We start from the raw sequence: 13404 nt of genomic DNA, 5'->3' as shown, positions 1-13404 counted from the left end.
GCAGTTATCTAGGTAATATGCACTTATCATAGAAATCACGCAAAATATGCATTTGCATATGAAATATGCAAATGCATAACTATCCGGGCCCTAATAATAACATATATTTTTGCCGATTTAATGAAGACTGGTAATTGCAATGGTCACTCCCTCCCATGTACTGTAATATCAGTTGTTTAAAATATTTCATTTAAAGGAGTTGGGATTTTCACTATGCAATGAGTTAATTTCAAAAATATAGTCCTCTTGGACCACATCTTAAGTCTCCTCCGGTATAAATTATACCAATGATAATTTTTTACGAAGAACAGTTGGCACAGGGAGAGCAGACATTTTTTTTTTATCAAACTTATCACCTAGGTGTCCTCTTGCTGGAGACTGAAGATATTCAAAGTGGGAAGTTTTGAAATGTTGAAAGTTATATGATGTAGAAAAAAAATTTGGCAAGGATTGTCACTGAGCAGTGACATATTCTAAAATGTAAACATTGTTCTCAACATAATAAGGTTAGAGCTGTTCTGTATAAGTTATTATAGTGGAATATTGATGTTAAACTTTAGCATTAAATTATGAATGATGCAAAAGTCTGTTTTACAAGTGGTGTCAACAGAAAAAAAATGTATGATAATATAATTTATGTTGTTATTCCTTGAAATAATGCCAGGCATGATCTGAAACTTGTACAATATTAGTTTGAGAAAGAGTTAGTCACATTTAATTTAGATTATGTAGCATGTTGATATACCATTACAATTTGTGTATCACTACATAACTGTTGTATTTTGCTACATATTTGTACCAAAGTTTAAAGAAAATAAATCCCCAAAACACATTTTTTTTTTTTTTTCAATCAAATAAAATTATGTTGAGCTCTTCAGCCTCACAAAACTATTATGTTAATACTATTGAGGTGTCGGCAACCTAGTTTCATGCATCAAGACAGTAAAATGGATAAGGGACTGCTGCACTTGCACAAAAATTAATGCTTACCATTACTGCAGGAGAAGGATGAAGATAATTTAAGCTTGTGGTAGGTGTCAAAAGGTGATTGGGGACTCAATACAGTACAGTATACTGTATACAGTAACCACTTACAGCACCAACTTTAACTTTACCGGTGAATGCCTGGGAGATGTTCATGGAACCAGTGCATGAGAGAGAAGGATGCCAGAGTTAGCACTGGGAGGTTAATTTTCTACTAGTACTTTTGGGTCGACATACATAATTTTTATTTTTTACTCTATTACGTCACACACACACACACAGAATGTGCAAAAAATAAAAAGGTAAAAAAAAAAACGAGGAATTATTTTTTTACAAAGGAGGTAGTTAGCACTGCGTGCAATTATTTCAACTCAATTTCAGGTAGCCATAAGCAATTTTTTTTTTTTTATTGTTACATGCACACAACCTTTCATTCAGAATGTGCAAGAAAATTTTTAAATTATTATGTATATGGTCAAAAACAAAGTGAATAAATATTTTTGATGTGTGCCATAGTTAACACACTGAAAAAGGGAAGGGGGAACAGAGTGGGAGTAGTCTCTCCCATGAAAAAGCGACTCATAATGAATGTAAAAAACATGTACAGTCACCCAAAAAAGTCCTGTCACCTCTCATCCTGAACCATGAACCCCGAGATTCATACTCTTGAATCCAAAGCATTTATGGACAGAATAATGTATGTCTACTCCTTTGGGTTCACGAGTCTGAATCTCTGGGTACGTGGTTCAGGATGAGAGGCGACAGGATTTATTTGGGTGACTGTACATGGAATGAATTAGGAAAATTCAGATTGATGTCAGAAACTGGCCATTCACACGAGTGGAAAAAATGACTTGTCAAGATTTCTGCACGAGAACAGCTGTTCTGTTCGATCAGTGTCAATTGTTGCTAATCAGTTACTTTAGAGTACCAGAGTTAGCAAAGCAAAACAGCACTGGTCTGGTCAGTGCTTTAAAGACCAGGTACAGCACACTCGTAAAAATCTATGTGCTCAACTGACACCTAGCAGCTGCAGTCTTCCAACCCTCAACTTTTGTTGCCTACAGATCATTCAATGAGTACTAATTCAGCTTTATGGGAAAATGATGCTCATATGCCAAGAGAACCAATCAAATTCAGCCCAACTAGAAAGTGAGTCCCACTGGCATGACTACTGGTTTGAGACAAAGTGGATACAACACACCGTCTACTAATCATTTGGTTTATGAAGATCGTAGCTGTATTCCCTTCCCTTATTGGGAAGTTGGGTACCCATTTACAGTTGGGTAGATTAGGACTACTTTGGGATAAAACCAGTTACCTTCAAGACATGTGTGTGCTGTATTCACACAGCTGCCACACCTTTCACTTGGAAGCATGTGCCTCATAAAACAAAGAACTAAGCATCAGTAGGTACTCACCAGAACTAGTCTAGATATGAAGAAACTTTATTCTCATACTTTAAGATGTCTAACTGAGGATGAAGCTCCTCACTTCAATATAGATTTAATGGACATATTCTAAACAATAGTCAGAGGAAACAACAACTTTAAGACTGACGAGCTTTATCAGAGCAGTGGGGACTGAAGGGTTGTGATAACTTTAGTAAGACAAGTGTTATTTAATGAAGATTTAGACACATGACTTAGCCCCCTAGAAGGTGTTAATGAGATTGAGGAAAAAGACAGAAATGTGGTTAGGATGTTGATGAAAGAGTTGAAGGCAATTTATATAAGACCAGTCCCCTACTTAAAGTAACCCACATTCACATGTGTACCAAGGATGGCATAGCCCAACCAAAATAAAATTTGCTATTACTGCACTGAACAGCTAACAACAAAAACTTGGTTATAATTTTCTGGTGTTAGTTTTAAAATAAAACGGCACAACAATAACTTACTTTTATTTAAGTCTACCATTAAAATTTTTGAAGAATCTATTTTAAGGAAATGAAGCTATAGTACTGTTTTTACTTTATACTTTCCTGTACATATTTTCAGTCAAATCATGAAGTAAAAATGGTTTTTGTGTTACCATTAAAAAAGATATGACATTTATTTCTAGATCCACATCTATTTACACATATATTTAGCTGTTCACAAATGTACTGTCATTAATGTGAATGTTCAAATGGTTTGCCATAGGTCTTCTCCCACCATTCCACATACTCTTTCTTGCGCTGCTCTCGTCTGGCAAAATATTCAGGATATGCTGCCTTTTCCATTGGATGCCAATAGTCCAAGACCCAGTCAGGAGCATCCACCACACGTCCATGTGACACACCACCAGGAGATAGAGGGACTGTAAGAGAAATAATCTGTTTTTGCATTTCAATGATACAGGAGAGCAACCCAAATTGTTCAATTAAAATGATATGACAAATTTTGAACCTACAGGTCAGGTTAGATTAGGATAGGATGTTACATTAGGTTACAGTTAGGGTAGCTAGTCTTTAGGTGAAATAAGGTGAATGGAGATTCTTCAGGTGAGCCGTCACAATTCCAACACAGAAATTTGAATGTTAGAAAATTATGGGTTAAAACATTAAAAGAGTACTGGTGAACAAGAATTTTTTATTGGTTGTACAGTAATAGGCTAGGATAAAGTTTCTTGCAATCTTTCACCAAATCAATTAATCAACAAAACTTGTGGCTTCAGAAAAGTTATTAGCCAAGACTTGTCTAATTTTATTTTTACAGTATTTTTACCGAAGCATTGCTTGACCGATTTCTTTTGCGTTAATCAAGAGTACCGGCCTCATATTTGAGGGTTGGTGACCACAGTCCTCCACTCTGAACATTCTCATGCTGGTTTTTACAAATCCTCCAAGGTTTTCTATCTCTCTGGGGACCCAGTTTTTAATTTAATTCATCCACCCTCAACTTTGCCCATTAATAGCCAAGCTTAAAACTTGGGTTGGCATGATTAAAATGAAACTACCGTATTTAAATCAAGTGATTTTAATCAGAGAAAAATTCATTGGTTATACCATGTAATCAAAATTATTTTAATTTAAAATAAAGCAATCTAAAAAATTAAAGAGATATTTTACACTATTTTGTGTACTGTCCATTACTATTTATCATCTAAAAATCTATAACATACAGATACACAAAGTCACAACACATTTACTTTTTTGCCATTCTTTATGTTCATGTATGACTGATGAAGTTATTTTTGTACTCAGCCTGCTTTATTCATCATTACTACCTCACTAAATTAGATGCATTTAAGTGGTTACTAAGGCTCTACTAATGCTTGTTTTTAACATGACTGCTAGTTGGCAACTCTTCCCACAGCCATCACCCAGAGAGGAATATCAGCTGGGTAAATTTACTCGTTTTGCCATCATCATGTGTTCATGTATGACTTAGAAGATGTTACTTACATGCTCAGTCTGTATTATTCACCATTATTATTTGCCTCACTGAATTGTGTGTATTTAATTGGTTACTATGAACTTTACTAATGCCTTTGTCTTCTATAAGTTCTACTGTATCACCAATACTGTATGAACAAAATGTAATACTGTACAGTATTTATTTTACATAAATATAGAAGCATTTATTTCCTAATTCTGGAAATCTTAAGTATTATTTTCTTATTAATATATTATGTTCATACAGATGTAACTAATTTGGATTCAATGTGTTACAGTATTTCATAATCATGTTATATGTAGGTTTCTGGATCTCAGTACATTTTTTCAACAATGATGTTTATTATTTTCAAAAAGGTCATGTTGCTTTTATTCTATGAAAATTATTTTAAGTAACAGTATAGTTAAAATAAATTTTATTAAATTTCATTATTATATACAAATTCAATAAATTATAAGGTTTTCAATCAAGTGTACAATAATCTTTCATAAAGAAATTTGAGCCAAATTATATCCAATGTAAAAAAAAAAATTATTTTCATATAGTATGCATATTACATATATAAGATAAATGGCTTTGAACATATTACATAGAAAATGGCCGACATTATTGTATAAAAGAATGAAATATGAATACTGTACTGTAATTGGGTAAAGAAAATTCTTTTTTTTATTAAAAATTTGATTTTTTCCCAAACCTGATTTAAATATACAAAAACCAAGATAAGTAGACTCAAGCATTTAACATTAAAATACTGTACTATACTGTACCATACATGCAGAGACAAGATCACTTACATTGACGAGGCTGATAATGTTGAAGGCTAAAGAGCTCCTTTTCCCCTCCTTCTATTAGCTGTTGAGCTACTCGCATGTCCTTTACATCCTTGTTCTCATCAAATCTTGCTCTGAGCAGTACAGCACGGTATCGATACATAGGTCTGCAAGTAAATACAATACAGAGTAATGCACACGTACAGTATAGTACCTATGCTAATTACTGTATGCTGTAATATAAATTTACAGATCAAATGTTCTTTTGCATAAGATGGGTTAGAAAACATTTGGGAGCTACCAACTAAAATACTGTACAAGACAGTACCAAGGTTCTCAACTACTGGTACTGGGTATTAATGGCTACTAAGCTAATAAAGTTAATATGGAGTAAATACTGGTTACTCTATTTCTGTAACAACACTTCAAGCATAGACAATCTGGCCATTTAATATTTTTTTTTTGCCATCTGATTAATGGCACCTGTTTTTGTATTGACGATAATACAGTATAAATTTTGGTGATGATTTACAACTATCAGGTCTAAAGCCCTTTCACTCAAAATTCTCAGAAAAAATATAGCTTCTCTAGTTCCCTTTCTCTTTCTTTCTAAATCCATTTAGTTCCTCAGATAACTCACTTTTTATTGTAAAGTCTAAACTTTATTCTATTTAAAATTGTGTTGAATAAAACTTTGCAGGCATGGCTTAGGTTAGGAAGTTAGGTAAGTTTCTTTGGTTGGTTAAGTCAGGCTCTTAAGTACTTACCATAATGATAAGAACCTCTGTGGAAAAAATTAACGAAATCGAACAACTCCTTCTGGTTATAGTGCTGTTGTCAGACATTACCATTTATAGTGATAACCGTGTTCTTCATCTATAGTTTATACCAATTATAATTTATCGACGAAAATGCTACTTTTTTTTTTTTTTGCTAACTCCATATACAGAAATGAATTTACAGTTCCGTGGTTATCCTTTTCCGAATATTTAACATAGAGGTATCTTAACATGGACCCAAAGCCTACTGTTTGAGTGGTAAGCTAACAATTAACCATAAAGAGGTGTCGTCAGTAACAAACCGGACACCTTGCAGGAGCACATACCCTGAGACCTCCGGTATAGGATATCTATTATTATCTCGATCAGTCAGCATTACTCAGGAAACGCGTAATGCAACTAACTTACCGTCTATCATACCATGCTTCAAGATTTCTAAGCCCTCTTTTGTAGAGAGAACAAACTCTCCGAGTGTGGCTGATCACCTCCGTCTGCAGGAACGACATCTTGGAAGTGTTCGATCATCTACACATGGAATCATTCACTTCACATTTCCCCGGATATGTAACTTTAATAAAACTTGTGTCATTTAAATTCATTTAAAGAGTTATTTGATAGAATTCGGTTAATAATTATTTACTATCAAAATGAGTAATGGTGTTATTTTCCATCATTTGTGCATAACTTTACAATTATAACAACCGAACACAAGCTACCTAGCTGACGACTGTTACTGTACACCGAGTAAAGTTATATGGTGTTAGAGGTGACAATACCAATTAACAGTTTTAGTATTTATGCCTTGGAGGCGGCCAGTCATGTAGGAGATCCTGAGGTCAAAGAACAACTGGAACAAGTCAAGTCGTTGAGTCGTTGACGTTATAATGTTATTACAGGTACTGTACTCTTTCAACAACTAAGGACTTAGTGCTTAACAAGGTTAGTGATTACACTTTGTGATTAATAAACCAGTATTTTTATAGTAGTTCACACAACATTCCTCCCCAAATCGGTAAATTTTTACTTTAGGACATGAGTCTAGGGGTTGGCCAATATATTTTCCAGTGTATTTTGGCGTGTTTTAAACGAATCTGACCTTCATTTTTGTCGGAAATTGCTCCCCCTCCCCTCGCAATAATGGGAGAAAACCTGGGAAAACGGGATTTTTGGGTGGAGGAGAAAACGAGTCATCTAACCTAACCTAACCTAACCTAACCTTACCCTACCCTTAGCTGGGGGCTCCGGTATACGGACAAAACCTCAACGGAAAAAAAACCATGTGGACAAAACCCCAACCCATTATATGAAAAGTGGACAAAACCCCAGTCTCATATAAAATATAAAATAAAACACTTTTATTTTTGCAAACACACTTTATATATACATTTTATCTTTCACTCTCCACAATCCACAAAACCCTTTTACATTTGTAGGGAATTGACACTTACAATATATGCTCCACTTATGAAAATGGTGAACGGAAATAAAGTCACAGGAAAAAAGTGACATGACTTGTACACATTGACAACACATTATATATATGATGGCATTGCTCATAGGTTATGTTAAGTTAGGTTAGGTTAGGTTGGGTTTTTTTCTGTTGGGGTTTTGTCCACTTTTCATATAATGGAATTTTGTCCACTGGGGATTTTGTCCGTTGGGGTTTTGTCATGGATTCGGGGGCTTCGTCCCCGGACCTCTGGTAGGCCTAGCTTAAACTAACCTAACCTAACCGAAATGGGTTAATATAAAGCACTTACCCGCCGGGCTGCATAGAGCCGATGCGGCCATATCATCTCGCGTCCAGAAAATGCCTAAAATTTCACCATGTCATAGTAAGTTCTTTCTGTTTAATATACCGGGGAAGTTAGGTAAGGTTAGGTAGGTTTGTTTGGTTAGGTTTGTTCTTCATAACCACAAATGTTAAGTAGTATTTATTTTAAAAATCTCCTTTTTTTTAACATATTTCCACAAACTACAACAGTGTCCACTACAATATAACCATGAAAACCCGGCGTTTTTATAATTTTTTTCAATCAATTTCGCCCGAGGGTTAGTCCTATATAATTACCCCGAAATGTTTCAGTAGTTTAAAACTTTGGGGTGCGCCATGTCCGAAAGTATAATACCTTAGTTAGAAGTGGTAGGACCAGGGATGCTGTGAATGGCTTGTATGTGGTTTCTCCAGCTGAGATTGATAAGTTTATTGAGATACAAAGAAAAATTACATCTCAAAGGCATTAAGTGACATAAGTCATCCCCACCCCAGTCCAGGAATGTCCCTCTCAGGACTCACATAAATCCCTCATACAGATATTTATCATATAGTAATTGATTAAAGTACATAGTTATATTCTAGATGCAATATTTCTATATTTCTTTAATATTTCATCTACTTTCCATCTACTCTATTTGCTTGGAGACATTATTTATCTGGGCATTTCTATATACATTAAGCAATGGGCATTCCAGTATATAATGTGGCAGGGTATGGGATCTGGATGTTCTACAAACTCTTCATTCTTATCCTGTTAACTTCTCTCAGCTCCAAGTTCCCAGTAATATTTATATCCTAATCTTAACCTCATATACACTAAATCTTTCCACCTGCTCCAATCTTTCCCATATGTAAAATTTGTGTTCATGAGAACATGATGGTAATGTTTCATTGTTTCACTTTTCTCATATTCATTCCTTTTCAGATTATCTTCTATTGAATGTATTTTCTGCAATTTGCTCCTTAATTGTTTCAAAGTTTTAATACATATTATGTTGATCTCGGCCTTTTCTGTGGCTCTTTTTGCTATTATATCTACTGCTTCATTAAGACCAATCCCCACATGTGAAGGGACCCATACAAATTGAACACAATGGGCTTTTTTCATTATTGTATTTATTAATTTTCTACATGAACCAATAATGTATTCAAAGACTGGACTTCCGCTGTTCAAAGAATCCAAAGCTGCCTTACTATCAACCAAAAATATGCATCTTTATTCCTCTTTATAACATTTTCCAATCCTAGTAACATTGCATATAACTCAGCTTGTGTTGATGATATAAAATTGCTCAGCCGGAGTCCAATTTTGGTGTCATCAGTACCTTGTTCTGTGTACTGTCTTATAAGGATTCCACACCCTGCACTGCCACTTGACACAACTGAACCATCACAATATACATGCAAGGTGTTTATTTTAGGCAAATTACAAATCTTATTCCCATATAAAGCCCTTAATTGTCCTGGTTCATGTAATGATTTCTTCATTGTGAGAGGCACAATGTGTAACTCTACTTCTTGCTCTTCCCAGGGTGGATCCTTACAACTTTTCTCAACAGCTGTACACCAGTCTCTCAGATTACATTTTTTAATAATATTCACTAATCCATTCATGTATCCTCTCTTGCCTTGCCTGCAGAAGGTCGTTTTATTTTTTAAGCCATCATTTATATCTTGTACAAATTTACCCCCACTATTCCCTTTCATTAATCGAACTGCTGCAACTGTATTAATTTCATTGACCCTGTGTGAAGTGTTCTGTAACCCTAGCTCCATTTTTATTATCTCAATCATTGCATTCTTTTGACATCCTAAAATTATTCATATTGCTACATTTTGCATGATCTCAAGCTTCTGTAGCCTTCCTTCACCAGTACAAGAGAGGACAGGTGCTGCATAGTCTTTAAGTGATGTTATGGTAGAAATATACATCATTCTCAGTATGGGTACCCCAGCTCCTTTACCACAACAAGCTAGAGCCTTCAAGGGCTATAATCTTGCTCTACATTGAGTGAGGACATGATATATTTCTGCCTCTTTACTCTCACTAGTAAAGCCAATAGTATGCATTCCTAAATATTTATATTTTGACACTTTCTCAATAATTTTTCCATTTAGAAAAAGAGATTCAGTTCCTCTTCCTTTATATTCACTCTTGGTTTTTTCTTCATTGATAACTAAGCCCATCTTTTGAGAAAGAACACTGACATTATCTAAAGCAATTTGCAAATTTTTGACAGAGTTTCCTTGAAATAAGATGTCATCTGCATAAATGATGATTGCAACTCCTTTAAGATATTTTTGCGAGGCTATCTTGTTCATTAACACATTAAATAACTTTGGACTCAATCCTCCTCCTTGGGGGGGTGCCAAGTTCAAGTGCTCTTTCCTCAAACAAACATCCCTGATACCATACACAGGCTCTCTTTCCATGCAAGTAGTCACCTATCCAGTGTAACAACTTTCCTGATACCCCTAGAGCAGCCAGTTCATTCATAACTACTTCACTGTGAGCTTTATCAAATGCTCCTTGTAAATCCACAAAAACTCTACATCTGTCTGCATCATTTGATAAACATTTTATAACACAGTCTGAAGTACCTTTCCCTTTCAAAAAAAAAATAATAAATAAATTGCAAGATAGATTAACCCCCACAATATATACCGTAGAAGCCTGTTTAATAATACTCACTCCATCATCTTGGAAAAACAAGATGTTAAAGACACTGGCCTGTATCCACCGGTTGCATTAAGGACAGGAATAACTATCGCTTTCTTCCATTCTGTTGGTTGGTAATCTACCCTCTGTATAGCTCATATTGAATAAATCTAATAATGGACTATTTTCCATACCAACTAAGCAGTTCAAAATTTCATAAGTCACACCATCTTCACCTGGTGCTGTAGATTTTCCTGTTATAACAGCATTTAACAACTCATCTTGAGTAATATCTACACATGTCACATCACAAATATTTAGAGCTGATGAAATAAATCTTCTTTCATTTTGCCACTCATCTACTGCTTCTATTGTCCTGTTAGTCAGGGAGGCAACACTAGCGGCTTTAGCCCATTTGTCTACCAGTTTATTAGCTTCTTCCTCTGGATGAGGATGACTAATAAAATTACTTTTTTCCTCTAATTTCGTTAATATCCTGCCATATTTCTTTGAGAATTTTACTCTCCCCCCAATGTGCTGTGCAAAGTCTTGCCAATATTTCTCCCTTGCCTCCTTCCTTGCCTACTCACATATTTTGACTATATCCATGAAAATTTCCCTATCTTCTTCTCTTCTACCATTCTTTACCCACTCTTTATGTGCTGTCCTTAACATCTGTGTCTATCCCTTCAACATTTTGTCATTAGTATAGCAGTGTTTCCTAGTCCCATATCTCTTATCATTTATCTTTGTCTGTGTTGATTTAGTTAAATATCTTTCAATCTCACCAACGAAATCATTATAAAAGCTATCCATACAGACTGGTGTATAATTTCTGTACCATTTCCTTATGTTTTGGGTAAACACTTCTGTGTCATCCTTGTTTAGCTTCAACCACTTCCTCCTATATCTCACCTGTCTCTTCCCTAATGGTAATTGAACATACACAACAAAATGATCACTGACTAGCTCCCCTATTATCTCACATTCTCCCTGGACTCCCTGACTGCTTATCATGCAAGCATAGTCTAACCTTCCAACTTTAATATGAGTTACTTCCTTATTTCCTAACAAGTATGCATCTGGGTGATCTTGTAAAAATTGCAAAAGTTTTATACCGTTACTATTAACTCTCCCCATTGTTTCCAGTCTTGGATGTCGAGCATTAAAATCTCCTAAAGCCAAAGTTGAGTCCAAAAACATGCAATCTGGTAAGAAGTTGAGGTCAAAATAGCCTCCAGAAATATACAAATTTGCTATGTTCAATTCTCCTTCCTTCAAATATATCTTTATACAGACAGTTTCTATTCCTTGTACTCTACTCGGGTTTCCAACTACAGTAGTTCTGCTGAATTTTTCAAAACCTTGGACTCTTCACTTTCCTCTTTTCCTTCTAATTCTACATAATTCACAGCTTTGTTTTCCTGTTCTTTATTTATCACTGCATCAAGTCTTTTCTCAATCATTTCTATTTTCTTTCCTAAATTTTGCAAAAGCTGAAACATCTTACGCACCTCTTCTACCAGAATTTCCTGCACAGTTTTATCACTAACCTGGAGGGCTGCACCACTACTCTCACCTGCTACTTGTTTATTACTCTGGTTCTTCCTGGCATCAACAACTCTTCCAGCCACAAGCACTGTCTTTATCCTTCTTGAATCTTCATGCCAGGCATTTCTTGGGATCACTGTCTCCACTGTCTGTGTATTTTCCTGCTGTCTTGTCACTGGCATACCACTTCAGCGTTCTCTGAATAATTCCTTTTTTGGTCATTTCTCAGATGTGGCCTCATCTCACATGCAATTGAACTAGCATTGTGAGTTTTACCACAATTACAATAACAAGGCTTCACTTTCTCTCCTGCTTTGATCTTGTCCTTACAGTTGCTAGATTCGTGCCTCTTCCCTCAGAATCTACAACGTGCGTCCAATTGACAGCTCCAGGCCTTGTGTTCCCATCTGCAACACTTGAGACACATTACTGGTTTCTCCACATACAGTGCCACCTTCCTGTACTCTGCTCCCGTGATGAACACTTTGAATGAACCATTCCTCTCATTAGGGCAATAACCTGGCCTCTCTCTTCACTCCTTATCAAATGCCTCTTGACCCAAACAAATCTCTCGTCATTCAATAAGAATTCTGGATCCAGTATTACAGGGTACCTGAAGATTATAACCTTTGTAAGTATGTCTCTCTCCGCTGGCAAAACCATCAATAATCCCTTGTACCAACAGTCATTAACATTTCCACAGCCTCCATGGTCCCCACTGTAAGATAAGGCTTGTGTGTTCCTTCTTTCAAAAGAGACTCAAAGCTGCGATACTCCCGTCCTAGTTGTACTGCCCATTTTTATTTTTCAAGGGAGGTCATCATGCATGACTGCAGAAAAATCAATCTCTTCCTGACACGACCAACTTTACCTTGTGTGTGTTCTTGTCTACTTCCTTCAAATTCCATAATTTGCTCTGTTCTTGATCCATCTTCCACTATCTCCTTTCTGTCATTTCCATTATTATTACCGCTCACACACATTTCTTGCCCTAGATTTTTTTTGTCTCTTCTCCTCTCTCCCTCTTCTTCACTTTCACTTTCCTCCTCTTGCCAGCTTGTCTCCCTCATCCTTTTAGAAATTCCTTTCTTGTTCACTACCTCTTGTAGCTGTATTACCTCGCTTTGTAACTTCTCTTGTGTTTCATCATTCGCATTCGACTCATCACTACTCAACTCAAGGTCTTCAATAACTCCTTCCAATACTTTCTTCTCTTTACCCTTCCATGTAAATTTCTTAAGCAATAATTCACTTTCCATGGGGCAATGTTGACATCCCACAACACCCAGCCACGAGTGATGGGACCCCGAGCAGTTATTTTCATGTGGTAAACAGTAAGTTCCCAACACCAAAGCTGTTTGATGGTACTTATCTTATCCCTACGTCCTTATACACATGTAGGTAAATCTATATATCCTTCAGATAATGAAATTGGCTTCAAACATCCCAAATTTGGGAACTAGCACTCACAGCTGTGTTTACCAGTGCCCATTTTCTGGTG

General features: G+C 35.8%; 2 protein-coding genes across 10 annotated transcripts in view; one reads left to right on the top strand and one right to left on the bottom strand.

Moving 5' to 3' along the window:
* Nucleotides 1–2872: 2872 nt before the first annotated feature.
* Nucleotides 2873–6460, bottom strand: LOC121878547 (NADH dehydrogenase [ubiquinone] 1 beta subcomplex subunit 9-like). The gene is made up of 3 exons (XM_042384850.1): nt 6325–6460; nt 5162–5304; nt 2873–3285 (listed from the first exon to the last, which is right to left on the bottom strand). Exons 1-3 carry the CDS (start codon nt 6420–6422, stop codon nt 3098–3100), a joined length of 429 nt encoding a protein of 142 aa, XP_042240784.1. The 5' UTR covers nt 6423–6460; the 3' UTR covers nt 2873–3097.
* A 144-nt stretch (nt 6461–6604) lies between these two features.
* Nucleotides 6605–13404, top strand: part of LOC121878544 (pyruvate dehydrogenase phosphatase regulatory subunit, mitochondrial-like) — a 103276-nt gene continuing 96476 nt past the window's right edge. For 5 of the 9 annotated variants that reach the window (XM_042384842.1, XM_042384844.1, XM_042384834.1 and 2 more), the window contains exon 1: nt 6605–6812. Coding sequence is in view for 1 of the 9 variants with exons in the window: in XM_042384846.1 (XP_042240780.1) it covers nt 6801–6812 (12 nt within the window). In the remaining 8 variants the exon portion in view is untranslated. Of the gene's footprint in view, nt 6856–13404 lie in introns of all 9 variants that reach the window. The other 4 variants (XM_042384836.1, XM_042384846.1, XM_042384837.1 and 1 more) reach the window with 4 other exon arrangements.

The sequence above is a fragment of the Homarus americanus genome, unplaced genomic scaffold (assembly GCF_018991925.1).
Source record: "Homarus americanus isolate GMGI-L3 unplaced genomic scaffold, GMGI_Hamer_2.0 scaffold41027, whole genome shotgun sequence".
Taxonomy (NCBI): domain Eukaryota; kingdom Metazoa; phylum Arthropoda; class Malacostraca; order Decapoda; family Nephropidae; genus Homarus; species Homarus americanus.
This window is presented reverse-complemented; position numbering and strand designations above follow the sequence as displayed.